The sequence below is a fragment of the Dipodomys merriami genome, unplaced genomic scaffold (assembly GCF_024711535.1).
Source record: "Dipodomys merriami isolate MVZ:Mamm:240054 unplaced genomic scaffold, mDipMer1.0.p SCAF_11, whole genome shotgun sequence".
NCBI lineage: Eukaryota > Metazoa > Chordata > Mammalia > Rodentia > Heteromyidae > Dipodomys > Dipodomys merriami.
Window position 1 is genome coordinate 31,822,784 of NW_027202382.1, and position 27,418 is coordinate 31,850,201.

The 27,418-nt window shown below is 43.2% G+C and overlaps 2 protein-coding genes across 10 annotated transcripts in view; one reads left to right on the forward strand and one right to left on the reverse strand.

Moving 5' to 3' along the window:
• The window catches only part of Astn2 (astrotactin 2), an 886,217-nt gene that overhangs the window by 216,231 nt on the left and 642,568 nt on the right, over positions 1 to 27,418 (reverse strand). The gene's annotated exons all lie outside the window — the stretch shown is intronic.
• On the forward strand, positions 1,087 to 13,362 carry Trim32 (tripartite motif containing 32). Of its 7 annotated transcripts, XM_070012467.1 has the most exons (4): positions 1,117 to 1,139; positions 3,304 to 3,359; positions 5,152 to 5,299; positions 10,305 to 13,362. In XM_070012467.1, the coding sequence occupies exon 4, from the start codon at positions 10,331 to 10,333 to the stop codon at positions 12,347 to 12,349; it is 2,019 nt and encodes a 672-aa protein (XP_069868568.1). In that variant the 5' UTR covers positions 1,117 to 1,139; positions 3,304 to 3,359; positions 5,152 to 5,299; positions 10,305 to 10,330; the 3' UTR covers positions 12,350 to 13,362. The 7 variants fall into 7 exon arrangements, with proteins under 7 accessions (XP_069868593.1, XP_069868560.1, XP_069868585.1 ...); XM_070012459.1 differs by lacking the exon at positions 3,304 to 3,359 and having other exon boundaries at positions 1,090 to 1,139; XM_070012484.1 differs by lacking the exon at positions 3,304 to 3,359 and having other exon boundaries at positions 1,090 to 1,139; positions 10,308 to 13,362.

Sequence of the window (27,418 nt, forward strand, 5' to 3'; positions counted from 1 at the left end):
CTTTGAGCAACAGCTCCACTTCTGGATTTTTCTGTGATTAATGGGAGATGAGAGGCTCATGGTTTTTCCTGCCTGATCTGCCTCTGAACTGCGATCCTCAGATCTCAGCCTCCAGAGTAGCTAGGATTACAGACGTAAGCCACCAGCGACTTGCTGCTATTCTTAAAAACCAAAAACAAACAAACAAACAAAAAAACAACCAACAAACTATTATTTTATCACTGTGTAAGAGTGACTGGTTAAGTAGAATTTTGTGTCCTAAAACAACAAGGATTCAAACATCTTGTGTTCGTAAACTGTAACAGTGCGTTCATCTTCAGGGGCAAGTAATTGACCCTAGGCTACCTTAGGGACTGCATAGGGACTGGCCAGTGAGCCAGAACACCTCCCAGTTGGTAAGAACCCGCCCTCACCCTCTCTCCCCTCCCCCACCTGCTAGGCCTGGGTGAGAGTTAGAGTTACCAGGTGGACTCAGGCAGGGACAGCTTTTGCAAGGCTTTTCTCCAGGTCCATCCCTGCTCTGGGCTTCCCAGGTGAGCAGGCATACAACTCCTGCACCAGAGCAATCTGTTCATACCTGGCCTGGGAGGTAGGGTGTGACAGTCTGAAGTACAAGGCCTGGGGCTCTTCCCTTCCAGGGAAGTCCAGGCTGTGTGCCTGTCTTCCCAGGTCCCCCCGTGTCAGGTGGGAAAGCTGGGGTTCAGAAAGGCCTTCTGAGAGGCCCAGCCTTTCCAAGGACTCCTGACCATGCGGGGGGGGGGGGGGGGGGCACGACTGAAGTCAAGCCCGTGAGTTCTGCCTTGATTTCTGCCTCACGGAGCGAACTCGGGCTGGCTCCTTTCTCCCGTGAACCTGGGGATCTCACGCCTTCAAAAGGAAGCGAGCTCAAGAACCGCCGGGCTGTCCCGTGGTGAGAGGACCGCGGGGCCCAAACGAGCCGCACAGTCCCAAGTGACCGGGCCCGTGGGCCTACAAGTCCCAGCATGCCTCTCGAAAGAGGCGGGACACGATGATTGACAGGCTGTGTTTGCTAATCAGCGCCCGGCGGGGTGGAGTGGGGGAGCGAGGTGGCGCAGGCGCAGAGGGCTTCGGGCGGGTGGGCTGGAAGCAGTGGACGCGTTGGAGCTGCGGGCGGTCAGGTAGGGGGCGGGAAGGAGGGTCCGCGATCTGGGGTCCGGGCCAGGGTTACTGGCCGTTGTTTGAGCTGCAGGGCGGAGGGAACCCATGCCTGAATGGCAGGGTCTGAGATCCAGATGGCTGGGGCAGGACTCGGGTGGAGGGTGGGCCCTGAAAGGCAGGCCGGGGTGGGGGGGATTCCGTGGGGAGGGGTGGGGGTGCAGCCGGGGGAGCCGAGCGAGGGCCTCTGACGGGATTCGCAGTGGCAGCACCTCGGGAGGTATGAGGTAATATGGGGGCCACGAGGAGAGACGGGGTGCAGCATCTGGGGACGGGAGGGATTCAGAGGTCCCTGCAGGGATCTGGGTTCAGAATGTCAGGAATAGGTAAGAATCTGGGGTGGGGGGGAAGAGGGGTCCCTGGATAAGATTTGCGGGGTGTGTGTGTGGGATCTTGGGGCCGCAAGCTCCGAGGTAAGAGGGAACCAGGGTCCTAATTGCTAAAGAGAGAGACATTTCCGGGTGGAATGTGGGAGAAATGGAGGGATTGACTGGCTGGGGCAATGGGTGGTCAGCAAAAAGAAGGCAGCAGCCCAGGTGAGCTGGGTGAGAGGAGAGAGCAGGGTTTGGGGGAGGGGGCAGGTGGCACAATGTAAGAGATAGGGACTCAGGCTGCAGGAGGGCAGAAATCTGAGGTGTGGGTTCCAAGTGCCCAGCCCCGGGATGCAGGGTTGAATGAAGGCTGCAGAGATTTGGAAACAGGGATTAAAGGATAGGTCAGGGATTTGGGGCACATGCGTGAATAATGTAATTGGTGAGGGTTGCAAGGTTGCAAAATACAGCCTAAAGGTTGAAATTCTGTTTGGGAGCCGGGTATGGAGAGGACTGAATGGTGGTTGGGGTGGGGCTGTGGAGTGGTGTTTTAGACTACGCAAGGGATTTTCTTCAGGTCTGTGCATAGGATCCCCAGGGAGTTCTGGAGACACCAAGGACTTACAAGTCAACTATGAATAAAACAATAGATAGTGCAGGAAGTTTAGAAGAACTCAGAGGCTTAGGAATAAAGGCACAAGTCTTCAGCGCTGGAGAAGGAATGTGATCATTGTAAGGGGCAGAGCCTTCTTCAATGAAGACTGCTTATTTTTAATTTGGCATGGTAATGCCACTCTGACCTTCACACACTCTCCTCCTTGTCCTCCTAAACCAGTAGCTTTGAGGAAGAAGAGAGAGTGGGGTGAGGAAGGAAAGTAAGAAAAAATTCAAGGTCCTGCGCTTACCCCTTCCTTTCTTGGTACTGTGACAGCAGATGCAGGAGACCTCCAGGAATGAGGGAAATAGTCAAGCCTGAATTGATCTCATACAAGATCAAGTGTATCTCCCAGGCTGTGGCTCTGAATGAGGGAGACAGATACCATACGTGGGGTGGGAGGAGGGATAGCTCACACTTAGCTCTGTGCCTCCGTCTTAGTCAAGAGTGATTTTGTCCTCCCAGGGCATATTTGACAATGTCTGGAAGGTTTTTAGTTATCACAGTTGAGACCACTGGTTTCTAGTGGATAGATGTCAGGAATACTGTTAAACATCTTACAATGTCCCTGCAGCAAAACATTGTCTGACCCCTATTGTCAATAGTGCCAAAGTTGAGGGACCTAGCTCCACAGTCCAGTATTAGGGGTTCAGATCCTGGCTCTGTCTCTTCCTGACTTCGTGATTCTGTGAATGAGTTACTTAACTCATTCCCAGTGCCTGGACACTTTTACAAAATGAGGTTTAGTGACAGAACCTACGTCATAGGAGTTTTGTGAAGATTCAATGAAATAAATCAGAATGCCTACTGTTCAGTCCATAGTGCTCAAAATTGAATACTTTCTGTAAACATCTGTTTTCTCAGTTTACTTAACAGTTCTTTTAAGAAGGTTCTATGATATGCACTTTTACACATGATGAAATTACGACTTAGGAAATGATGTCGAAGTTTCCTGGAAATGTCAGAGTTATGTTCACCTCCAGAACTCTATAACTGTGTATTTCCTTGCTCTGCAGTGACCAGCTTAGTCTTATTTTCTCAGCCTATTCCTAATGAAAAAGGATCTCCCACCACTATTTAATATCAAATTGAACTCAAAAGTAGGGGGATCTGTCTTTCTAAAGAGGTAGGGAGGAAATGTGCTTTGTTCTTTGTTTATAGATCAAGAATGATGGATAGTTGAGTGGAATTACTGAGAAGGTTCAAGAAACTACAAGGTGAGGTATAGAGCCCACTGACTTAAAAGAAGTACCTCATAGTAGGGCCTCAGGTGGAGGGAGAAGGTTACTGCTCTGGTTACTGCTCCGGTCTCTGGGACATCTTCCTCTGGGACAGAATAGTAGCATTGTCTCTGTCTGCTCCAAGATTGAGAAACAAAGCTGGACTAGACCCGAGGGCCAGGGACTTTTAAGAGGCAGTCCCTTAGGAAAATATGTACTAGGAATTAAGTCAGCCTTGTAGTCAGAGACTCAGAATCCGTACTCTTTACTGTTACTGTCTGCGTGACCTTCAGTCAAGCATTTGTCCTGTCAGCCTCTATTTTTTTTGCCAGTCTTGGGGCTTGAACTCATGGCCTGGGCACTGTCCCTGAGCTTCTTTTGCTCAAGGCTAGTGCTCTACCACTTGAGCCACAGCTCCACTTCAGGCCTTTTCTGTTTATGTGGAACTGAGGAATCGAATCCCAGGCTTCATGCATGTTAGGTGAGCACTCTATCACTAAGCCATGTTCCCAGGCAGCCTCTCTTGTTAAAAAAAACACAAGGAACTATATATGTTGCGTGCTTATTAAGGTATAGCATCTCAGCAAATGCTAACATCCATCTGGCTGACAAGCTAAATACGATTCCTCATTTTACAAGTGGGAAACCTAATAAGTTACATGGCTTGTTTTAGTCTATGTTAGCAGGTGGCTCAACAGGGGTGCAAAGTCAGTTCAATGTGATTCCTAAGTTCCACTAAACTTGTTTCAACAGAGTAACTTTCCCAACACCAAAGAGCTCCTGTACCTGTATCTAGAGCATGGTTTGAAACCAAGAGTTTATAAGGCTCCTGAAGTGAATCAGCCTGGGCACACTATGGTTTGCCTTTTGGCACTCATTGCATGAAGTCTTCCTGGTAAAACTGTCGGATTTAAAAGTCATTCCTGGGTGCTTTTACCAACCTGTTAGCCAGACTTGTCCTGGAGATGATAGCCAAATTAGCTGGATCTAGACATTTTTGAGTGACTATGGTTTTCTGACTGGGACTTTACGTATGGATACTCTACTGACCAGCTTTGAGCCTTGAACTAGTTACTTTTCTGCTCATGGAGTTCCTAATTTATAACAAAAAAAGAGGACATTCTTCATGAAAATCTGAGAGAAATGAGTGATGTGAAAAAGGTACCTGTCATTTAATAAATAATTGCCATTTTCTGAGAAGTAGCAATTATGAGACAAAAATTCATCTTCACTAGAAGGAATCCAAGTGTTCTGGCAGATTTTAATGACACCAGGTTATGTTTTCTGTTCTTTCCAAATTTCTATCCCTCTTACTGATCCTTTAATTCAAACAAACAAATTAAAAAAAACAACTCATGATTAAATAAGCACATATTATATCCAGAAGGAAGAACTCTAAGAGTTCAGTGGGGTGAGTTGGAACAGCCCTGAGAAAAGGCAGATAATTTTTCCCTTATCTTGCATTCTTTGATTTCTACTGGTAGCATAGGTCTTTGGGTATTATGCTAAACTGGATGTTTCTGAAAGGGAACCTTGTTTGCGTGTCTGTGCTAGGGATTGCAATCCAGGGCCTTCTGAGCCAAAACCTAGCCAAGGAAACTTTTTAGCTCACTCTTTAATAAGTTTTTGAAAAGGACATGTACCTATTTTCCCAACAAACCCTGTTACTGATTTAACCTAACCTTGATTTAGCTAAAGTTCCTTTTCCACATACAACTTTGTGTGTGTGTGTGTGTGTGTGTGTGTGTGTGTGTGTGTTTATGTGTCTTTTTGTTGTTTATTTTTTTAGGTGTCCCTCACACGGCTACAACTTTTAAGGCTTGTCTGTATCTGCCTGTAAGCCTCTACTTCTTGAGTTAATCTTAGTTGCCTGCAGTTGCTGTAAATTCCCCAAACTGACATCTCATCTGAATCTCATCAAAATCCTACAGGCTTGGGTGAGTATCATGTGGTACCTTGACTTCCTGAAAATCCGGCTAGTTAGTGTAGTGGGTGATCTCTGTGCAGGAGAGATTATCCATTCGCTAGCAATCTGTTAAATGCCTAAGGAGTAAATATAGTTTAAAAACGTTGATGTGTGATAAACCTTGCAAAAAACAAAAAACAAACAGACAAAACAATAACAACAACAAAACCCTCAGTCAAACCAGGAGAACATCTTCATAGTAAAATGGATCTTTATGTCTTAGGAAAGGAAATATATTTTACATGTTATCTAGCTTTTAGGTGTAAGTTCTGCTTGTCCAAATTGAATCTCTTGTAAATGCTCAGGAAAGATCTGTTTAAGGTTCTCCAGTTTTGCCCAAGTCCTAAGCCACAAAGGAATGCTTCTGGATAAAGAGAGACATCTGGAGAACTGATTTATGATAGAGACATATGTATTAGATGAGAAATGGAAATCTCAGGTCAACTCATAACTAGATTCTGAGATCAGATAGAAATCTTCAAGAAGGCTCAGAACTTTGTTATTATTTAGATAGCCCATCCGTATGCCTTAGGTATAGTCCACCTTTGGAAAAAAGTGCATTTTCTCCCCCTTGGTATGGGCAGCAGGATGTCATTGCTGTTACTCCTGCTGCTAATAATAATAAAAGCTGTTATTTTCTGCATAGTTCTGTGTGTGCCAGGCTTGGGATTGTACACATTTACTCTGTCACTGAATTCTTTACAGTAATGTGGTAAGGAGGTGCTGGTTCAGAGCCCTATTTGACAGATACACAGACATCTAGAGAAGGCAAATAACTGCCTCCAGAGTAAGTGGGATTTAAGAGTAAGCTGGGATTTAAATCCAGAAGGCTTGATTCGCGAGGTCGTTTTCTAAGTCTCTTGTTATTCTTCTCACTCCCAGCTCATGACTTTTAGTCTTCAATCTGCCATATGATCTCTGAGGGCTTAATTTACTTCCTGGTCTGTTTCCTCATACGTATTAGCCTCAGATCACTACTACATCCTGCTTTCAATAGTTAGTCTTTGGTAGAAGGAGTTACAATAGTTTGTTTTGTGAATTCATTTACTCATTAATTTATAGCCTGGATGTGTAGCATTGTCAATCAGATCTCTTCAAAAAGGGTCACTTTTATTGATCTTTATGTGCCATTATATTTCTTGAAGGGAGAGGAGTTTTTGTTTGTTTTGTTTTTGCATCCTTTCAGCATTTAGTTTGCAAATAAAATTCTTTGTTACTACTAGTACTTTTTTTTTAATTGGTGATCCTATTCTTGACTGTTAATAAAATTATGGTAAGGAGTGTTCTTCTTTCATACTTACCAGTATCAGTCTAAGTTCTTTTTATTTGTTTCTCTAGTTATCATAGTGATTTTTTAAAATATGACCTAAGAAAACAGAACTAGAGAGCTTTAGTAACGCCACTTGCCTCAAACTTGTAATTGACAGTGGGATTGGATCCCAGATCAATTTGATTTCAAGGTTTATGTTGTTTGGCTCTCCTTGCTTCTTATGTACCTGTGTGGAAGAAATCCAGTGGTACCAAAAGAGGCTAAGACTGGAATATCATTATAGGATTTTCCTGTCTTAGAGCAGACATATAAACTGTGCGGTTTATTCTCATCTGGAGTCAGAGATGTATGTCCTGGGGTCAGGATAGGATGGCAGTATAAATTGTTACCTCAAAGGAGTAAGTGAAAGGTGTAAACTGAGGCTGGATAAGGTGGGAGAGAAGACTTGATGTACAAAGTACGCAACAGGAAATACATTTAAGGGATGATGGAAGCATCTGAGTTGATAAATATCATGTTAAGATTTCACTCTGGACAGCAGCATACTTAGAAAGTAGGGGGTAAGGAGATACTTCTATTCAGGGAACCTGAATTGAATGAAATTGGTAAAAAAAAATCGTTGTTATGAACTGATATTAACAGTAATGACCAGATAAACCCTTGTGGATGAGAGAGGCTCATCTGTATGTTTATTAGTTCATCTCAGGTTAAGAACCACTGCAAGCTGTGTTTCCAGGTCTAAGGCGCTGGTGAGGGGAATTTGTGTTTTTCTAGGAATCTTCAGGGCAAGAGTTTGTGACATCCTCAGAAAATCTGGTGAAGTTGCAGACATAGTTAATTTAGGGTATGGGTTAAGGGGGGACATAGTAAATTCCTTTATAAAAAAGAAAACTGGTTTCTGAGATAGGGAGGCAGGAAGCTTTTGGATTGAAGAAAGTGTTAAGGGTATTTCAGAAAGCTAGGAAAAGATTTTGCTGGTATTTTTACAAGTTGGCAGACTTGCTTAATTAGCTGATCTGCATTGCCAGTTCTAGAAAGAACAGATGTCTCTGTTGCACATTGTAAGGTAACATACTCTGGATCCAAACACCAAATGTTGCCCTCAGTCTGTTCTCCCAGATGATAGAATTGGGAAGGTCTGCTTGGATACTGAGTTGAAGTTTTCTATCTGTATCTCTGTACTACTGCCCTGAGACCCATGGCATTTAAGAATTGGATCATCCACAGGAGACTATCTAGACTCATGATACATGATAATTTGTCCTTTTGTTGAGACATAGATTTGACTCAAGGTTTCAAGGCTAGTGTGGGAGCATGTCACTGAGTTTAATAAATCAGTCTAGCTATCTCTGTAGCAGCTGCCTTTCATAACTTGTGTTATCTATTGTTCCTTTCCTGAGGAGAAAATTACATAAGGCATCATTTCCCAGAACATAGTCTAGAGAAAGATGAGAGTAAAAGAAATAGCTTGGAAGTATTGTTGGGCTAAATAATGCAAGGATATTTATTCTGCCATATACTATTTTATTGGATCTGTGTAACTTTTAGGTAGTTGTTCTGAACTTCCTAGTTTTCTCATCAGCAAAACAGGATAAAAATGTTACCTGGTTCATTAGACATTGTCTAACACCTGATATGGGATGATTTCCCTCACAGTTAGGGGGCTTTGGGGAAGGTAGGATTGACTAGCTACCTGGTACATGTCTGCCATTAGAGTATTTGTCAGATTGCATTCTGAAGCTAAATGCGTTGTGGTATAGATGCCTGTTCTTTACACCTGGAGAAGGGTGATGATACTGGCAAAGCTTTTCTTAGTTCACTGCATTGTCCTTAACACCAAGCTGAGTTGCTCTCCACCTCCTCCTTCTCCTTGATGGTTGACCATCTGCTCGGCACAAGCCTGCACAGGTGCAGCCATCAGATTTGCATCTTAAAAAGGCTGCATTTATCCACGTGACTCACCTTGCTGGATATATCCATTCTAATTTTGGGTATAAGTTGGCAGTGACATAAGCTGGAGCATATGTATATGGAGGAGAGTGGGAGTGTTCATAATACATAGAGGGTGAGGCAGAGGGTATTCCAAGCCAAAAATAAGTTGTCTCGAAGAGAAACTACTATTCGTAACTCATCTGGGCTTGCATATTTGGCCATTTCCACTCCCCTACCATAACCCACTCCATTTTCAAGTTTCACCGATCGTATTTCTGGAATACTGCTCAAATTCATTTTCTCTTCATGTCAGCCTACTCCCCAGTTTAGATTCACCATTATCTCTGTCTTGCTAGAGTTCCAAGCTAGAGTTTTGCTTTTCTTCCCCACTCGTTTCAGCCTTACACATGTATTTCACTGTTCCAAAACTTTTCTTTCTCACAAGGCCCTTCCACTAGAATTTCAGAAGTCTCCTTTTGCTCTGAATGCCTTCTAGAAGCATCCCCGATATTCCTTTCCAAATGTCCTTTCAGTTTCCCCTGTATTCTCCCACAGTTTAAATTAAGGACCAGAAAAAAAAAAAAGGAAGGTTCTTCAAGACTATTTCGGTGCAGAGCTGAACCTCCATGTCTCATAGGCTACATATATTATTTCATTTAAGCCTCACATTACCCTGTAAGGGCAAAATTATTTCTACTTTACAGATGAGGCAAATGAAACAGAGACAATGCCAAATGTTAAATGTTAAATGTCCAGTCTTGTCTGGCTCCTGCGTTCTAATGTTCGTTAAGGGTGTGCGCTTGGCCTGGTATTCCTCATTCCACATTCCCCTTCTGAAAGTCTTGATTTATATCCAGTTAGAACGAATCCATCTCAACAGCCACTTAACTTAGTTTATATTCCATTCACGAAACTTTCTACCTTGATTATTAATTTATATGGGGTCTTTTTTTTTTTTAAGTTTGAACATGGGAAGAGCAGGGTCCTGAAAACCTTTAAGTATTTGTACAGTATGTGATACCTAAGATGGGTGGGCAGGCAAGTGGGAAAGGATGGATGAATGGGAAACATTTCTGTATGTGAGGTTTGGCAGATCATCTCATGCTAACATTCAGAATTTCGTATTCCTCTGGATGATCCCTAGGCTTCCAAATAGACTAAAACCCTGGCAATAAAACAGGCTTCCACACTGTAGCTCACAGTTTTCTTTGCTTAAAAGACGTTTATCTCTCTTGCCTCTTATCTTTCAAGACCTGCCTTAAGAGCAGGACCGCTCCTGCACAGCCTGCCCCACCTCCTCTAGGTAGGAGCTATCAGTCTGGCAACTAGATTCCTGCAGTGTATCCTGTGCGCCTTCCTTTTACGCTCATCACTCTTTTTCAGTGTACACACATTTTATGTGATTTTTCTCCTAGTTTGTAGGCCATCAAATTTACTACTTATGAACTTAACCACTAGCCTTTATTCCAAGTATACTATTTGCCAAGGTCTGTACTAAGGGCTTCATATTTATCATGCTATTTAGTTCCTACAATATGTATGTAAGTATGTAAGGTAGAAACAATGATTATGTCAACCTTCCTTCCTCAATTCTTACCCACTAGGCATTGCTTGGTCTGGTTTGTTTTCTTGTATGTCACCACTGCCTGTCACATAATAGACCTAAATAAGTCCAGACTAAATGAGTGACCATACCTATTCTCCAAGTGTGCGTTGGCTGAATTAATTTATGTAGGCAGTAGAAAAGGAATGATTGTTTTCTTTGTCTCTCTAGCAGGGATTTCAGTCTCTGGAGTATGAATGCTAAGCTGTTCGGTTCTGGGCTGTGCTAAGAGGACAGGAAGAGCAATGGCAGCCGCCGCTGTAGCAGCATCTCACCTGAACCTGGATGCTCTCCGAGAAGTGCTAGAATGCCCCATCTGCATGGAGTCCTTCACAGAAGAGCAGCTGCGGCCCAAGCTCCTACACTGTGGCCATACTATCTGTCGCCAGTGCCTGGAAAAGCTCCTGGCCAGCAGCATCAATGGTGTCCGCTGTCCCTTTTGCAGCAAGATCACCCGCATTACCAGCCTGACACAGCTGACAGACAACCTGACAGTGTTGAAAATCATCGACACGGCCGGACTCAGCGAGGCCGTGGGGCTGCTCATGTGCCGGGCCTGTGGCCGGCGGCTCCCCCGGCAGTTCTGCAGGAGCTGCGGTTTGGTGTTGTGCGAGCCGTGTCGGGAGGCAGAGCACCAGCCTCCAGCTCACTGCACCCTTCCCGTCAAAGAGGCTGCAGAGGAGCGGCGGAGGGACTTTGGGGAGAAGCTGACTCGCTTGCGGGAGCTCATGGGGGAGCTGCAGCGACGCAAGGTGGCTCTGGAGGGGGTCTCCAAGGACCTGCAAGCGAGGTACAAAGCCGTTCTTCAGGAGTACGGACACGAGGAGCGCCGGATCCAGGAGGAGCTCGCTCGCTCACGCAAGTTCTTCACCGGCTCCTTGGCTGAGGTGGAGAAATCCAACAGCCAAGTGGTCGAAGAGCAGAGCTACCTGCTTAACATCGCCGAGGTGCAGGCCGTGTCCCGCTGTGACTACTTCCTGGCCAAGATCAAGCAGGCCGATGTCGCACTGCTGGAGGAGACGGCTGACGAAGAGGAGCCAGAGCTCACGGCCAGCTTGCCACGGGAGCTCACCCTGCAAGATGTGGAGCTCCTCAAAGTCGGCCATGTGGGTCCCCTCCAAATCGGGCAGGCTGTGAAGAAGCCCCGGACGGTGAACATGGAAGATTCCTGGACCATGGAGGCTGCCGCAGCCCCTGCGGCCTGTGCCTCCGTTACCTTCCGAGAGATGGACATGAGTCCCGAGGAAGTGGTCGCCAGCCCCCGAGCCTCACCTGCTAGACAGCGGAGTTCAGAGACAGCGGCCAGTATCCAGCAGTGCCTCTTTCTCAAGAAGATGGGCGCCAAAGGCAGCACACCGGGCATGTTCAATCTCCCGGTCAGTCTCTACGTGACCAGTCAGGGCGAGGTGCTGGTGGCTGACCGTGGCAATTACCGTATCCAGGTCTTCACCCGGAAAGGCTTCTTGAAGGAGATCCGCCGCAGCCCCAGCGGCATCGACAGCTTTGTGCTCAGCTTCCTGGGGGCCGATCTACCCAACCTCACCCCTCTCTCGGTGGCCATGAACTGTCACGGGCTGATCGGTGTCACCGACAGCTACGACAACTCCCTCAAGGTGTACACCATGGATGGACACTGCGTGGCCTGTCACAGGAGCCAGCTGAGCAAACCGTGGGGCATCACAGCCCTGCCATCCGGCCAGTTTGTGGTCACCGACGTGGAAGGTGGGAAGCTGTGGTGTTTCACCGTGGACCGTGGAGCCGGGGTGGTCAAGTACAGCTGCCTCTGCAGTGCTGTGCGCCCCAAGTTTGTCACGTGTGATGCCGAGGGCACCGTCTACTTCACCCAGGGCCTGGGCCTGAACCTGGAAAGCCGGCAGAACGAACACCACCTGGAGGGTGGGTTTTCTATTGGCTCTGTGGGCCCCGACGGTCAGCTGGGTCGCCAGATCAGCCACTTCTTCTCTGAGAACGAGGATTTCCGCTGCATTGCTGGCATGTGCGTGGATGCCCGTGGTGACCTGATCGTGGCCGACAGCAGTCGCAAGGAAATCCTCCATTTTCCTAAAGGTGGGGGCTACAGTGTCCTGATTCGAGAGGGTCTCACCTGTCCGGTGGGCATCGCCCTCACTCCAAAGGGGCAGCTGCTGGTCTTGGACTGTTGGGATCATTGCATCAAGATATATAGCTATCATCTGAGAAGATACTCTACCCCTTAGAGAATGGGGACTACCTTGCTCTTCTGCTTCCTAGCCAACTTTCCTTCCCTTAGTCCTTGGTTGTCCGTGGTAACAGTAGCGTAGACTGGGCCTGGGTCCCGATTTCCAGGCGGGTAATCCTAGATTCTTAGAAGCTCTAGTTTTTAGTGGATGTTCTTACTATTATTATGATGAGTATTATTGTTTTTCCCTTCTTTTCCTATTCCTCCATTGTAGAGCTTTAACAGGTATTAGTTGAAGTCTGATTAGAAACTAGGCAGGCCCAATCAAGGCTCTTGTAGAGAAAGCTATTTTAGACCTTTGCCCCTGTGTTTGATATTTACCTATATTGAATTCTTATCAATCTCCTCTGGCTTTGATGTCCTGGGTCCATCGTTTCTTCCCTGTTACAATGTACTTCAACTGTGATACTTTCTCTTCATCTCTGGCTGCATTCTGTGCGCATGCTCCAGTGGGGTCTGCTCCACACCAGTGACATTTCAGCCCTCCCATGCCTGTAGCATGATGTCTCAGGTGTGATCACCTTTACAATGTGAGAGCGTATTCATTCAGTGCCACCAAGAGAAATGCCCGGGATCCTTTGGGAAATGATACCCCTTGGCTGAAAGATCTGTGCCATCCCTCATTACAGATGTGCCAGAGAAAGGATTGATTTTAGCTGTTAGTGTTGAAGACTTCAGCCTGCTTTGTAAAGGAGCTCACGGGGTTAGAAGTGTGCCACAACGTAGACACAAAAAAGCAAACAAATACTGATGTTGCCAGCAAACTTGGTAGGCTCTAGGGTGCAGCACTGGTTCTGCTCTTCCCACTGACCTGAGTCCAGTTGCCTGAGAAATTGTACAACACCTACCAGCGCTAACAAAATGGGAACGTAGACACATCTGCTTTCATTAGGAAAACAATGAACTGTTGGGTAGTTAGTATTTTCCTCACGTGAGTGCACACTGTTTGACTTCGGGATTTTATTTCTGTTCTTCTATCAAGCATTAAATAATTAATAACTTTCTTCATCACTGGTGGTCATGTCTTAATTAAATGTGGGATTTGGGAGGTGAGAAGAGGAATAGCTTTCACTTTATCATTTCGCTTCTTTCTCTGACGGTTACCATTCTTTGAGAGCAAGTAGGGATCTATTTGTGTTAGAATGCAGCCAGAGTACCATTACATAAAGGTAAGACAGATCTCACCCCCACATTCAAGTAAATAGAGCCAGCCCTGAGGTTTAGAGTCACCAAGACCTATTCAAAATTGGGCCTCCAACGTATGTTTAATTGTTCTTGGAACAATTCAAACACGGAAGGTTATCTTGTACATTTGACACCAAATGTAAATGAGAATATTTGCGAGTGGATTCCACAGGCTCTGGTGTTTACTAAGCAGTGTATCTTAACTCTTTAGGTACAGCAGTGTTAGCAAACCAAAGAGCTAGTCCCTTCCTTATACAGAAACAAGATCTCTTAACTAATCCACTCAAAATTGCTTTTTGGTGACAGAGTCGGGTCCATTTGTTTGTTTCCCCCTTTGGCTTCTGATGTGATCTCCACTACAGAATAGGGAAAGAGGTAATTAAAGTCAGGGTGAAGTAGTATGTCCTTTGCTTATCATCTGAAGAAGGCTCTGTGTTCTGATTATGAAACTGTACCTGATATTTGAAAATTGTGTAATTGAGAGGAAACTGATCCAATTAAAACTGCATCACAAATGCCTCCACGAGTTTTGAGGAGTTTTATCTGTCTTTGCTGTCAGTTGGGGAGCTGTGCAGGCAGTAACAGCAACCAAAGCCTTTGTCATGTGGTTTGTGGTACAGAAATGAATATGATGATGTCGATTGGTTTGAGGTAAACAAGGCCAGGAATCTTCCAGTTGCTTGATCCTTGGGAAACAAATGCTGTCACTGATTGGCCTTCAGTATTTAGATCTCTCTCCATTTATAATCTGCAGTCCTGTCTGTAAAGTGGGTATCTGCTGACTGAAAGTGTGGTCTATATGGTTTTGATGTTCTTTTCCTTTAGATGTGCATATTTTAGGCTCTGCTTTGTACTGTCAGTTTTCAACTATTTGCCATGCTGACTGAATTAGAGTCTGGCTTCCAAGAAACTACTTTGTTCAGTGATGCCACCATGGCTAGATTTTTGTTTTATAAAGCAGCAGTGCCCTATAAGTGCATATAAAGTCTTATATGCAAATCTATCATGTATAAAATAGATCAGAGAGCAACCACTTCGGTTGAAGCAGCTTTTTTTTGGGGGGGGGCTTTCCTCACTATACTTCCTAGTCTACCATTTGTGTCTCTATAGAACACTTTCTGAAAAACCACACAGCTACGGTTTTGCTAACAATCCAGTTCCATCTTCTTAGCCTGGACAAGAAAGTCACTTCACTTCCTATTCTAGAAAATGTCAGCACTGCCCCCTGCCTTTAGGAAGGTTTGAGAAAATGTAAAAATACCTGGCTTAGTTCCTGGGATGCCTAGTAAATCATGTCTATTAGTAACTTCTCTTATTGAGTTACAAAGAAGGTTTCCCAGTGGTCCAACCTCGCTAAAGAGTACCTTCCTTCTTGCCTACCTTCTTGATGAAGTAGTTTCTCTTTGGCAAAACCTTTCTTAGCCAGTCTCTGAATATATCTCTTCATCTGTTTCTTTCTTCTAGCTAGCTATTTTAGGTTTCTAGTATTTATAAATCACTGCTACTGTTTCTTACTTGTCTGAGCTTTATTAAGGGGTAGTAAGCTATACCAGCGTGTAACATAGTATTTAATGTCAAGTATGTTCTCTTATTTAATTTACTTAGTAATCTCCCAGACTTGATAGTGACTCCAGTAATCCTGAGGCTTACACTGGACAAAACAGAGGTTCTCAGACAAATCCTTGTAGAGATGTCTGAGAAAAGCTAGTGGCAAACAAGTTAGATCCCTGTCCTCGAAATCCCTCCTCTCCCTGCCCCCCCCCCCCCCCGTGTCTGTAATTACTCTGAGTAATTGTAGAGAACATTGAAGCACTGATTAGTTCCACTTTTATTGAGCACCTAGTAGTAGAGGCACTCAACTAGTAAACAAAATAAGTTACTCCTCAGTGTTGTCTGAGTGTTTGAAATCTAGTGTCCTGTCACTTTGGACTTCTTTGTGAGGGTCACTGGCGATAAACAGTTGAGTCTGCAAGAGGGTTCTCCATTGTTCAACTCAGCAGATTCAACTGGGCTCAAGTTGAACAGTATTTCTGTGGGTGGACATGTGATGCTTAAGTAGTTGCACATTTTGCTTTATACCAGTTAACAGCCTTTTAAAAGCAAAGTGCTACCCAAACTCTAGACAGGGAAATGGAAGGCAGAGCCTAAGATGAGACTCTCTTCTCTGCCCCTCATCTGAGTAGGATGCTGATTTGCACTCAGGATGTGCATCCTTTCAAGGGACCTCACCACAATTGACAGATATGAAACAGCAGGTGCTTGGGATGAATTTTATAAGCAGGGGATCGGTAGGGTCAAAAGCTGTTTTGCAAAATGCTCATTGCAGGCTTTACCTTGTCAATATCATTAATATTCATGGCACCCCATCTTAGCTGTGAAGTTGGTGAGGGAGTTCTGGGATCTGACAGTGTATTCTAGTGATCGCTCACTGGACTCTATAGTCAGTTGTGTCTCAGTCACAGCTCTTCTTCCTCACTTTCTAGCACCAGTTTCTCTACATGTAAAATAAGGAAGTTGAACCAGATCCATAAAACTCATAGCTCAATGATTTTTGTTTGTTTTTGTGCTGGTACTGGGACTTGAACTCAGTTCCTGGTAGCATTCCCTGAACTTTTTTGCTTAAGAAGCTGGCTCTCTACCACTTGAGCCACAGCTCTGCTTCCAGCTTTTTTGGTGGTTAATAGGAAATCAGTCTCATGGACTGTCCCACTTGTACTGGCTTTGAACCTTGATCCTCAGATCCCAGTCTCCTGAGTAGCTAGGATTGTAGGTGTGAGCCATAACTAGGCTAGCTCTATGATTTTAATTATCTTTTAAACCAGTGCAAATTATGGTTGAGATTTCATTCGTTGTTTTTACATGCTACTTGTTATTTAATTGTGTGTGTATTTGAGAGGTAGGGAGAAAGTCCTGCACTTTGGAATTGGCCAGCCTTAGTCCAGTGACTTCTCTCCTCCAGCTAATAAGACCTTATCTCACTATTAGCAATTATTACCCTGCTGCACTCTACTTTCCCTTTCTGATAAAAGGAGATGACAGTTTACATTGTAAAGGGCAGTGGTTATGAAGAGAAAAGATACGAATGGTGTTGGTATATGTAAAAGTACCTAATTAAGAACGTAAGACTTTCATTGTAAGGAGGAAAGGCTTCCTTCCCTTAGTCAAGTGGATACACAGTCTGCAGGTACATGCTAGAGGTGATTTCACGCCTGTGTTGACAGTGCACCAGTGCTTTCTAGCACTGTCTGGCTTCTTAATTAAAAAGCTTATTGGAGGAAAAGTGAGATCTCCAGAGGGAAGCAAAACTCATTTATTGCAATGTGTCCTGTGAGGAAAGCTACACCTAAATCCTAAAGCCTAATTATTTGATTAAGGCAATTAAGATAGCAGCTTGGCTTTTTGAGAATTAAATGAAATTTGAATTTTGAAAAGATTATATATATATAATTGTATGTGGAAATAATAAATATGTAGAGATAAAAAACATTTAATTTAGAAACATGCATGTTTATCTCAAAGATGACTAGCCTAAAGGGCTTTTTTCCCCCTCCACATCAACCTTCATGAACTCAAATAACTACAAAAATAATCCTTTGTAATATAATGATTCAGTTTCACATTCTATGGTGAAGAAATGATAGGTATAAAACATTTAGCAAGCTATGAAGCACTTCGGAAACATTTTTTTGGAACAAGTATGGTATAAAATGTGTGAGGAAAATTATTTAGTAAGTTACCAACATCCTGTCCAAAAACATGGAATGGTCTGTGTTATGTTAAGTATATATTTTTCCTATATAGGTAAATGCTAGGTTTTCCCTCTGGCAATTTATCCAGTGTACCAAGTTAAAACTGTAATGACATTGCATATCTTCACAGAGTAATGAGATCTGAGGTTCTATTTATTTACTTGCTTGCTAAACACATATAGGACATCTACTGTTTACTAATATAGTATTTATATGATTAATGGATGCCACACTAAGTCAGTTACCAAGATACATAAACAAATGATACACATGGTTTGAGGGAGTAAGAAATAGCGCAATATAGAAATGGAGTGTTTGTGCAAAGACTATTTTTGGTTGAGAGGATCTAACTGTTAAAGGACCTTGAAAAGGGGAATATCATGAGCAAAAGGGTAACACTGAAGAGCAGGATAAGAAACTGGAACCAGCAAGTTAAAATCATGCCAGAGTGAAGAAACTAAGAAGAAATGCAAAAGTCTAAAGAGTTCCATTTGTCCATGTCCTATAAGTAATAATTCCTGCCCAAGGCCATATCATTCCTTACTGGCCTCATTCTTGGGTGGTAGGACATGGATCAGAATCTCCTTGGAGTTGGTAGTGTTGGAAGGCAAAAGCATAGTTTGAAAATATATCCTCTCAATTTTCTGATCTATCTCCATACTTGGAATCACTGGCATTGGCTTATAATTAATAATTATCTTTAAGTAAATTTTCCTCAGAAGCCTAAACCAAATGAGTCTTAAAATACCTGCATCACTCCAGAGTGACTTAACTCATTTTTGGATGTTTGCTGACAGCTTTTAAAACTCATCATGGTTGCTTTATATAAGGAACTATTTATTATAAAGAAAGGATGGTAAGAAAACTCAATGTTTCCACCTTTGGTACCAAAAGGAAGTTCAGATCAGGTAAATCACAGCCCACACACGAGTGTCCTCAATCCTGCCTTACCTCTGGGCCACTGTGAAAAGCCAGGCTGGTCTCTTACCTGCTTAGGATTCCACACTGCTCTCCCTACAAGGCTTCAGTGTGGGAGGAGTCATGAATCTCCATCTCAACCAAATTCTAGGTGGAGGTCTTAACTCTGAGATGACTGGAAAGGCAGGGAGTACACAAGATCACCACCACCACTAGAGGGTGCTCTTTTTCTTGCTTTGGCTGGTTGACTGGCTCTGTGGTTGGCTAGTATATTTTGGTTTTTAATTACTGGCCAGCTTGTGTCTTGGACTATGCCACTTTGCTAAGCCCTACCAGTTATTATAGGAATACTCAGCTAAACTGTCTGTTTTGATAACTGGTACTATCAAAGATGGAAGAAAAGGAGCCCCGATCACGTGTTTCTGTCCAGACCTGTGCTTGAATTGTGTATAGATTCCCACATATGTTGTGATTGATACTTGGCTCAGAATGACTCTTGCTCTGTGACTTTTAGTTCTTTGTCCCATCCAGAAATTGCCCCCATTGTCTAGAACATACATGGGGAATCCTGACACCCTGTCACACATGAGTATGTTGGTTCCTCATGTGGAGGAAGACTAGAATGCTCTAGCCCATACTGGTGAAAATAGATGGGTCAATAGGGCTTTACAGATACTCTCACCACGGTTACCATTTATGCCACTGTGATCAGAGATATTCTGAAACTGAAAGGGAAAAGCATTTATGGTGCCCCACGGCATAGCCAAGGGATTAAACCTGACTTAAGCCCAGAGTTCAGAAACCCTATAAAGCAACTGTTTTCATGGGGTGGGGAGACTCTAATCCCATGATACAGAAAAACAAAAAGAAACATATGTATGAACAGCATAACAAACTGTATACAGTTATTAAGAAGAAAAAAAACTGCTTTGATATAGAGGGACAAAGCAAAACAAAAAAACAAGTCCATAATTTGACCCAATCAGAAACCCAATATTTACTAAAGCAATCTATCTAGCAACAGCAAAGCAGAAATAAAAGCTTGCTAATTGGCTCTTGAACCTCTACAACCTATGTTCTGAATTACCTTTTTAACATCTATCAATTGTCAATTTTTGTGGTCTTAATACTAGGGCTCAAGTTAGAGTTTCACTTAGAAATGATCATTTAAACAAGGTGTCTCTATCACCTTAGGGCAGTTACTGAGGACATTTTAGAACATGCAAAGAGGATAAATAGTATACCTCTTCCCAAGCATCTGCCTAATTTCCCCATCAGATAGCACCCATTATTCTATAATATGCCATAGTGGCCATGGGCACTTAGACACAATGAGTAATAAATTAAGATTGAATTAAGTCTTCCGCTCTTAACGGCTATCTTACCAAAATGCGACTGCACAGACCTTCCCATCCTCCATTAGTTAAAACAGTTACTATGGCCCATCATAAATTAAAACAAGGCCTTTGAGGTTTGAAATCCTTCTACTAGACCCACTTAGAGAAGTTATTATTCCTCTGGCTTCACCCTCTTAATGGCTCAATTTAGCCTGTTCTTAAAACTAAAAATAATGAATAGTACCTCACAGTGGATTGCTGGAATCTTAACGTTGAACTTCTTACCTATGAAGCCATTTCAGTTGTTACCAAAACTGCGAATCCTTCAACCAATAACTAATAAATACTTATGTAGTCATAGGCCTGATTACCATGTTCACTTCCTGTTTTCACAGATTATCAGCCAGTTTGCCACCTCCTTCAAAGGGCTGCAGTACCACCTTACTCAGCACAGTTTGTGCTGACAGAACCTTGATCACATTCAACTTTTTCTAAGAGCTCAATAATGACATCACACTGATCACCTCCTCCCCCAGGAGGAGATTGATTTAACACACTTATTGAGGACATAGAAACATTCACAAAAGAGCTCGTGAAAAAGGATGGACCAGCCAGGTATGGTGGTACATGCATGTCATCCCAGTGCTCAGGCAGGAAGATCATGAATTTGGGGCCAGATTACAAAGTGAGTCCCAACCATAGCTGGTCTATATCTCAAGACCTTGTATCAACAAACAAACAAACCACAACAGAAAAGGATAGAGGAGCTGGGAAGGTGGCTCAGTGGTAGAGCGCTTGCCTCGCATGCTTGAGGCCCTGGGTTTGATTCCTCAGCACCACATAAGCAGAAAAAAGCTGGAAGTGTCATTGTGGCTCAAGAGGTAGTACACTAGCCTTGAACTGAAGAGCTGAGAGATAGCACCGAAGCCAAGACTTCAGCCCCATGACCGACCAAAAAAAAAAACAAAGAATAGAGCATTGTATGATAAATAGTACATGCTATTGAGTAATTAGTGATTTAGCTTATTGTTTGTTATTCCACCCCTAGATTTTCAAGAAATAATAATGTTACAAAGCCCAATATTTAAAAAAAGCCTTTAGAAGTTCTAGAAAAGACATATTACTCATTTACAAATTTTACTTAAGCTCATTTATACTGTTACAAACTGGCCTACAGAAAAAAAGAAACACAAACTGGCCTTCAACTTGGTTGGGCTCCCATTCAACAGAAGGTTCTAGAATTACAATACAGTCTTGCAACAAAAGTCTTTAGTTGCTTCTGGAAGTCTGTGGACCATACCTGGTGGCCATAGGTCATAGGTCTGATGTCACAGGCCCTCAATCTGTGACCCTCCATAATCAATTGCCAACTATGCCTTAGGCTATAGAAACAGTACCCAGCATGGCCACTGAGTCTGCCACCCCACACAGCCAAACTTGGCCTTATGCATCTGTACTTGTGGGAACCCCAGGTCCACCTGGGAGCTATGGATGCAGGACACCTGAGTGGATGGTATTGTATGCTGGTTGTGTGATTGCTTGTGGCTGAATCAAGACAGAATTCTGAATGTTTGACTTTCTGCAGTAATCCTGTCAAAAAGACTGGAGGAGTGCCTCACTGATTCCTGATGTCCTGTTAATGGCCTCTTGTAATGTGGCTTTTGATCTGTTACTAAAACCGCCCCTAGCAAACACGTTCTGTCTGACCCCTTATGTCATACAGCAGCCATCCTCATCGGTAGCCCCCAATGCCAGCATGTTAGTAAAATCTGCCCTCTTTCCCAAACATCATGGACATAAGGGGTCAACTGAGTTCACAGCAAAGGGATCTGAGAGACTTTATCGGTGTGATTGGCACCAACAGATGTGATGGAGTTTACTGGAAAACTCCTGATCCTCTGCCTTTATCAGGGATGTCACTGATAGTGACATACTAGCAGTCGGCACCACTGGCCAAACTTCATGTGTGGTCCTTTTAGCAGTGGCTACTCTGGTCAATTGTCAGCCCCAGCTGCATAGCTCGATTATCTCCTGGACCACTGCCAATGAGCTGCTCATCAGCGCATGCCAATGACAGCAAAGCCAGTTCCCTATCCAAAATTGCCTCTTGGGAAGAAAAGTATCCCGTGATTCTCTTTCTTCACAGACATCCAAAGTACAAATCAAGCACAGCTCTGCATCTAGTACATTTTACAATGAAGGGTCTCACTAAGACATTCTTCACACTCTTCAGGGTTCAGATATTACTCATTTCACTTCTCCTGATAGGCAGCATTGGGCTATTGTAAAGACATTTAGTGGGACTTTCACCTCCTCTATCAGTCTCAGGGAGCAGGTGTCATGGAGAGACCTAATGGCTTCTTGAAACAAGTTCAGCTTCACTTAAAGGAATCATTGCTTATAGCAGTCGTCGACACAGTGCTGAAGGTGAATTGTAATAAAGATTTGGACTCCATTTTCATATTGAATTGCTGCTGAAGCTAGGTTCATTGCTCCATCCTTCCTTTCCAGTCTCATATCTGATAGGTGGAGAAAGCCTAACTGCTTCCCCATTTAAAACCAAAGACAAGTCTAAACCACACAAGCCCTAATGGCATGCTGACACCTACTCCAACCTTACCAACCTTACCAACCTTACTTCCCTGCCCCCCTCCTTCCACATACACTATATAAAAGCCAAGCTAGTCTTCCAGTCCTCTTGACCTCTTGAGCTATATTTGGACCTGCTCGGAACACCCTTGAATCTCTCCCCAAAAGCTTCAATATGTGGACAAGGCATCTTTTTTTTTTTTTTTTTTTTGGCTGGTCATGGGACTTCAACTTTGGGCCTGGGCATTGTCCTTGAGCTCTTCAGTTGAAGGTGAATGCTCTACTACTTAAGCCACAGCACCACTTCTGGTTTTCTGGTGGTTAATTGGAGATAAGAGTCTTACAGACTTTCCTGCCTGGGCTGGCTTTGAATGGTGATCCTCAGATCTCAACCTTTTGAGTAGCTAGTGGTGTGAGCCACTGGTGCCTGGCTAAAATGCATCTTTTTATTCTTCCTCATTATTCTCCTCCTCCTTCTTTCTCCTCCCACCCCTTCTCTCCCCTTTCCTCCTCTCTCTCTACTCCTCTCTTCATATCTTCTTTTCTCCTCTCTCCTCTCCCTCTCCCTCTCTTCTCTCTCCACCTTTCTCTCCTCCTCTCCCTCTTCTCCTTTGCCCTCCTTTCTCTCTTTTCTCTCTCCCCTCCTTCTCTCTCCCTCACTCCTCTCCTCTTCCTCTTTCTCTTTTCTCTCTTCTCTCTCTTTCTCCCTGGACTCTCCTCTCACTTTCCTCTTCTTGTTCACCCTCCCCCCCTTCACTAGCAGTCCCAATATTGGTAGAGGACTGAGGACCCATCACACTACTTTAGAGTGACAACAGATACATTCAGAGTTAAATATTGGAGATGGCTTTCTAATATGATAAATGAAAATGTTCTAGGTGTAATTTTTAAGCCACTATAGGAACAAAGCCATATATTTGGTAAAATGGTGTTTAATATTTAGTGTAGTAAAAGAATAAATCTCTTGTGCCTTGGGATCTGAAACTTCTTTGATGGATGGTTAAAAAAATAAAGCTAAATAGAAAATAATGTGGCTCAAATATGCTTTCCCCTGATCCAAGATTTAGAGGCTTGACCCAGGAGAATAAAACTACTAATTGGTACACTAGAAGAAAGGTCACATACAAAAGCATTTCCTTTATATAAAGCTAACTGTTAGCTAAATGGAAGGTGCACATAATTAAGCAAAAGCTGGAAAGTGTGTATTCTTCCTTTCTACTTCGGTGGTAGTAGCCATAGATTCTGTTCATGAAATGGACATTAACTCCGGCCACTTAATATATATGAAGCTGTTATTCACTGTACTAATATTTAGTATAAGTATAAGCTGGCCAGTTAATCAGCCCCTTGGAAAGACTCAAGAAAATGTCAGAAAATGTGATGGAAGGAAAGGATTCCATAGGGAAACAAATTGGAAAAGAGAGAACTTAATTTTTTATCTGGGAATCTATTGCCTTCTGAGATTTTAATTTCCTACTTAACTAGATCCCAAATCTGTATTTTGCAGATTGCTTTACCTTGTTTTTAATCACCAGACTGCCATCTATCCAATTGCCCATTTGATACTTAGGAAACATAGATTTAGCATGCTTAGAGCTGAATCCAGCACTTCCATACCTCACGCTCTTTCTTTGGTCCACTCAAGAAACACCAGCATTCATCCAAGCTTGAAATAATCTCTAATCTTTATGCTCACCTCTGACCTTCCACCTGCCATCATTCCATCATAAAGTTCTCTTCTACTGTGATTTGAGCTTGGTTTGAATGTTCCCCAAGAGGCCATGATGGTTGAAGGCTTGGTCCTTTACAACATCACTGTTGTGAGGTGAAACCTTGGGCAGGTGGAACCAAGTGGGTGGTTCTTGGCCATGCCCTGGATGGTAGTTCTTTTTGTTTGGTTTTGGTTGATCATGGGGCTTGAACTCAGGGCCTGGGTCCTGTCCCTGAGCTCTTTCTCTCAAGGCTAGCCCTCTACCACTTTGAGCCATAGCACCACTTCCAGTTTTCTGGAATAAGAGTCTTACTGACTTTCCTGCCAAGGCTGGCTTTGAACTACGATCATTAGATCTCAGTTTGCTGACCACTTAGGCTTACAGGTGTGATCTACCTGCTCCCAGCGTGGATGGTAGTTCTTATGGGAACTCCTTGGTAGTTTTTACTAGAAGGTTGTTATAAAGCCTTTTTGATCTCAACTAGCTCTGTTTTCTGGTTCACAATTGCTCTAACATCAGCTTCTACGATTGCTATCTTTTGCCCTCACTGGAGATCAAACCACTGGAACCTACCTGACCTAGAACTTCGAACTAAAACTGAGCGAAAGAAACCTTTTCTTCCTTGGTAGCCTGCATCTGGTATTTTGTTATAGTGATGTAAATCAGACTGATACATCATACTGATAACAATAATTACTAACTCTAATAAATAATAATTCACATTCGTGTATTCTTTTCATCTTCAAGGCTACTGAATTTTTATTAATAAGTTTTTTATTGTGAAAATACCATACAGAGGGGTTATAATGACATGAGCAAGATAATGAGTACATTTCTTATCAAGCACTGTTTAGGCTACTGACTTTTAAGCTAATATTTCCCCCTCTGAAACATTGCTGTACCTTATTAGCTTATATCTTCTGGTAATTTTTGTTTATTTTTTGGTCTGAGACTAGGACTCAAACTTGGCACCTGACTCTTTCACTCTAACAACTGAACCACCACTCCGACCCCAGAATAGACTGGATCAACTCTGGCATCCCCCACATACCTCCTTCCAAGTCAAGCCTACTCAACACTTGAGTTAAAGTCTGAATTTTGTAAATGCTAATCATAATAATATATACATCTTAATGTTCTTAAATATTTCCTAGTAAAAGTATATTGTCTTATAAATCTCATTAGAATTTGCTTTTGTATCTATTTGTCACACCAACCTTTTCCTATACTTCTTTCCCTCCCAAGAACTCTGTTCTAGCTGCACTTTTTTTTTCTTATCCTAGGGACTTTCTGTGTCTATTTTTTTCTTTTGTTATTTGAAACATCTTCCTAAACCCTACCCACCTTATTTGATCTAAACCCTTCCTCCTCTAAGTATTCTATGATGCCTTCACTGACCACCTCTCTGACAGAGGTGAGCATGTCAAATTTTGTGTGATCTCCTGTAACATTTACACATTACATACAGTGACTTTTCTATTACCTCTCTTACCAAAGCTAAAATGAGCTCTATGCCATTGGAGCATTATCTAATTTATGGCAGCCTATAGCACAGTACCTTAGTGGAACTTGATGTGTTTTTGAATAATACTAGAGTAGAGGTATTAGTGTTGCGTGTGTGTGTGTGTGTGTGTGTGTGTGTGTGTGTGTGTATGTGTGTGTGTGTGTGTGTGTGTGTGTGTGTGTGTAAGAGTGTGTGTATACGTGTATATCCGAGCCAACACTTTGGGTCACAATTAGTACTAACAAGCTATGTCACATTCCGTTCTTCCTACCAGCTTCCTTCTTACATCACAAAGTGGAACTGCAATAGGAAAATGGACTGGGGTTGGAAAGTGGAGGCAATGGTTCCCTCTGATTTGTTTCACTTGAGAGCATCTTCTTGTAATCCTCGGTAGTCACGTGAACAGTGGGGTTCTGGAAGATTATGATTCAAAGCTACCTGGGTAGATGGGGACTTTGCAATATCCCATCTCAACCAATAAAAGCTGAGCTTATTAGAATTCACCTGTCATCCTAGCTACTCAGAAAGCATAAATAGGAGGATCATGGATCAGGGTGGCCTGTACATAAATGAGACCTTACTCCAAAAATTAATTAAAGGAAAAAAAAAACTTGCTAGGCATGGTTCAAGTGACAGAGGGCATGACTCCAGGGGTACAGTAACAGCCTAGCAAGCATGAGGTCCTGAGTTCAAACCCCAATACGCTCAACAAATTAATTGAAATTCATGTTTTCTTTTGGAATCATCCAGTCTTTGCTTGGCGTGAAGTCGCCACTGAAAGAGAAGACTCAAAAATTTACCTTTTATTTTGCGCTATATAAACTATATCTCCCAAAGATATTGAGATATAAACTATATCAACATACTTCTATAGATGGGGGATGAACAAAGGGAGTCATACTCTATTTGAATCCCAATCCTGCTTCTGATAAATGGCTTCCTTTGAGAAATGTGTGTCCAGGGAATTTCTCCATTTCTAGAGTGAGACTGCAGACCCAGAAGCATCCTACCTCACAATCCTGCTCCCTCACTCTCTGCATTCTGCTCCTAGGACTGCAACGTGGGCAGGTGAGTGTGGTTTGGCCCCAGTTTGAATAGACTCAAGTTTACACCAGGGTCAATCTCCCATTGCTTCACCTCAGGAGAAAATAGATGAGGAGAGTCGTCAGAGCTTCAGGTAGGAATGTAATGGACACATACAGGTCTCCTACATAAGAAAATGGGCATCATCTATGAGTATATCGGGATTCTGACAACCAGAAATTGGAATCTGCTCTCTTTTCAGGACACAGAAGAGAAAAGGATACTTCTATCTGGTTATTACATTTCTTCCTTTGCAACTGCAGGTCCTAATAGTACATAAACTGACCTTAATTTTCCCATCTATTTAATGGGAATGACTGAGAAGAAAGGAAAACCCTTGGTTTTCATATTAGCAATTATTTCTTATTCTGAGTGCCAGCTAGATAACCATCAATCAGTCACAGGATCTCCCATTGTCTTCTTAACCACATGAGATGAAGCTACTTTTTCGACTAGTCCTTGGACCTTGCCAAACTGGCCCATCTTTTAAATTTAATCTGTATTTAGAGATTTGATCCTTCCTCGGTGTGACATTTCCCAGCCAGACATTGCTAAACAATGGTTGTATCCTTTCCCACTGTGCCTGGTCCTGGCTCAGAATGTCTTTCCATACAGTGCTCCAGGAAGGCACTGCCATTTCATCACCATGGTATGAATACAAGTGTAGGCCTGACTGACTTAGATATTTCCAAGGGCTCCTCTAGCTCTGCCTTTTAAAGGTTTGACTTTATGTGCTAATGATGCCCCCCCCAAGCTAAGAGTTGGAAGCAACCTGTGCAGAGGGGTACTGGTGTGTAAAGAGAGTCTTTCCATGCCTGTCCAAGCTGAGATCTAAGCTCTCCGTCTTAGCTTTCTTCACTTCTTTCAACTGTGATAAGAGGCACAGAACAAGAGAGCAAATGGTTCCCTTGGGTTTGATGCCAACGTCTAAAGAGCTCTCTGAGGCTGCTGTGGTATAGTTGGATGAGCACTGACTTTGTGATTAAAGCA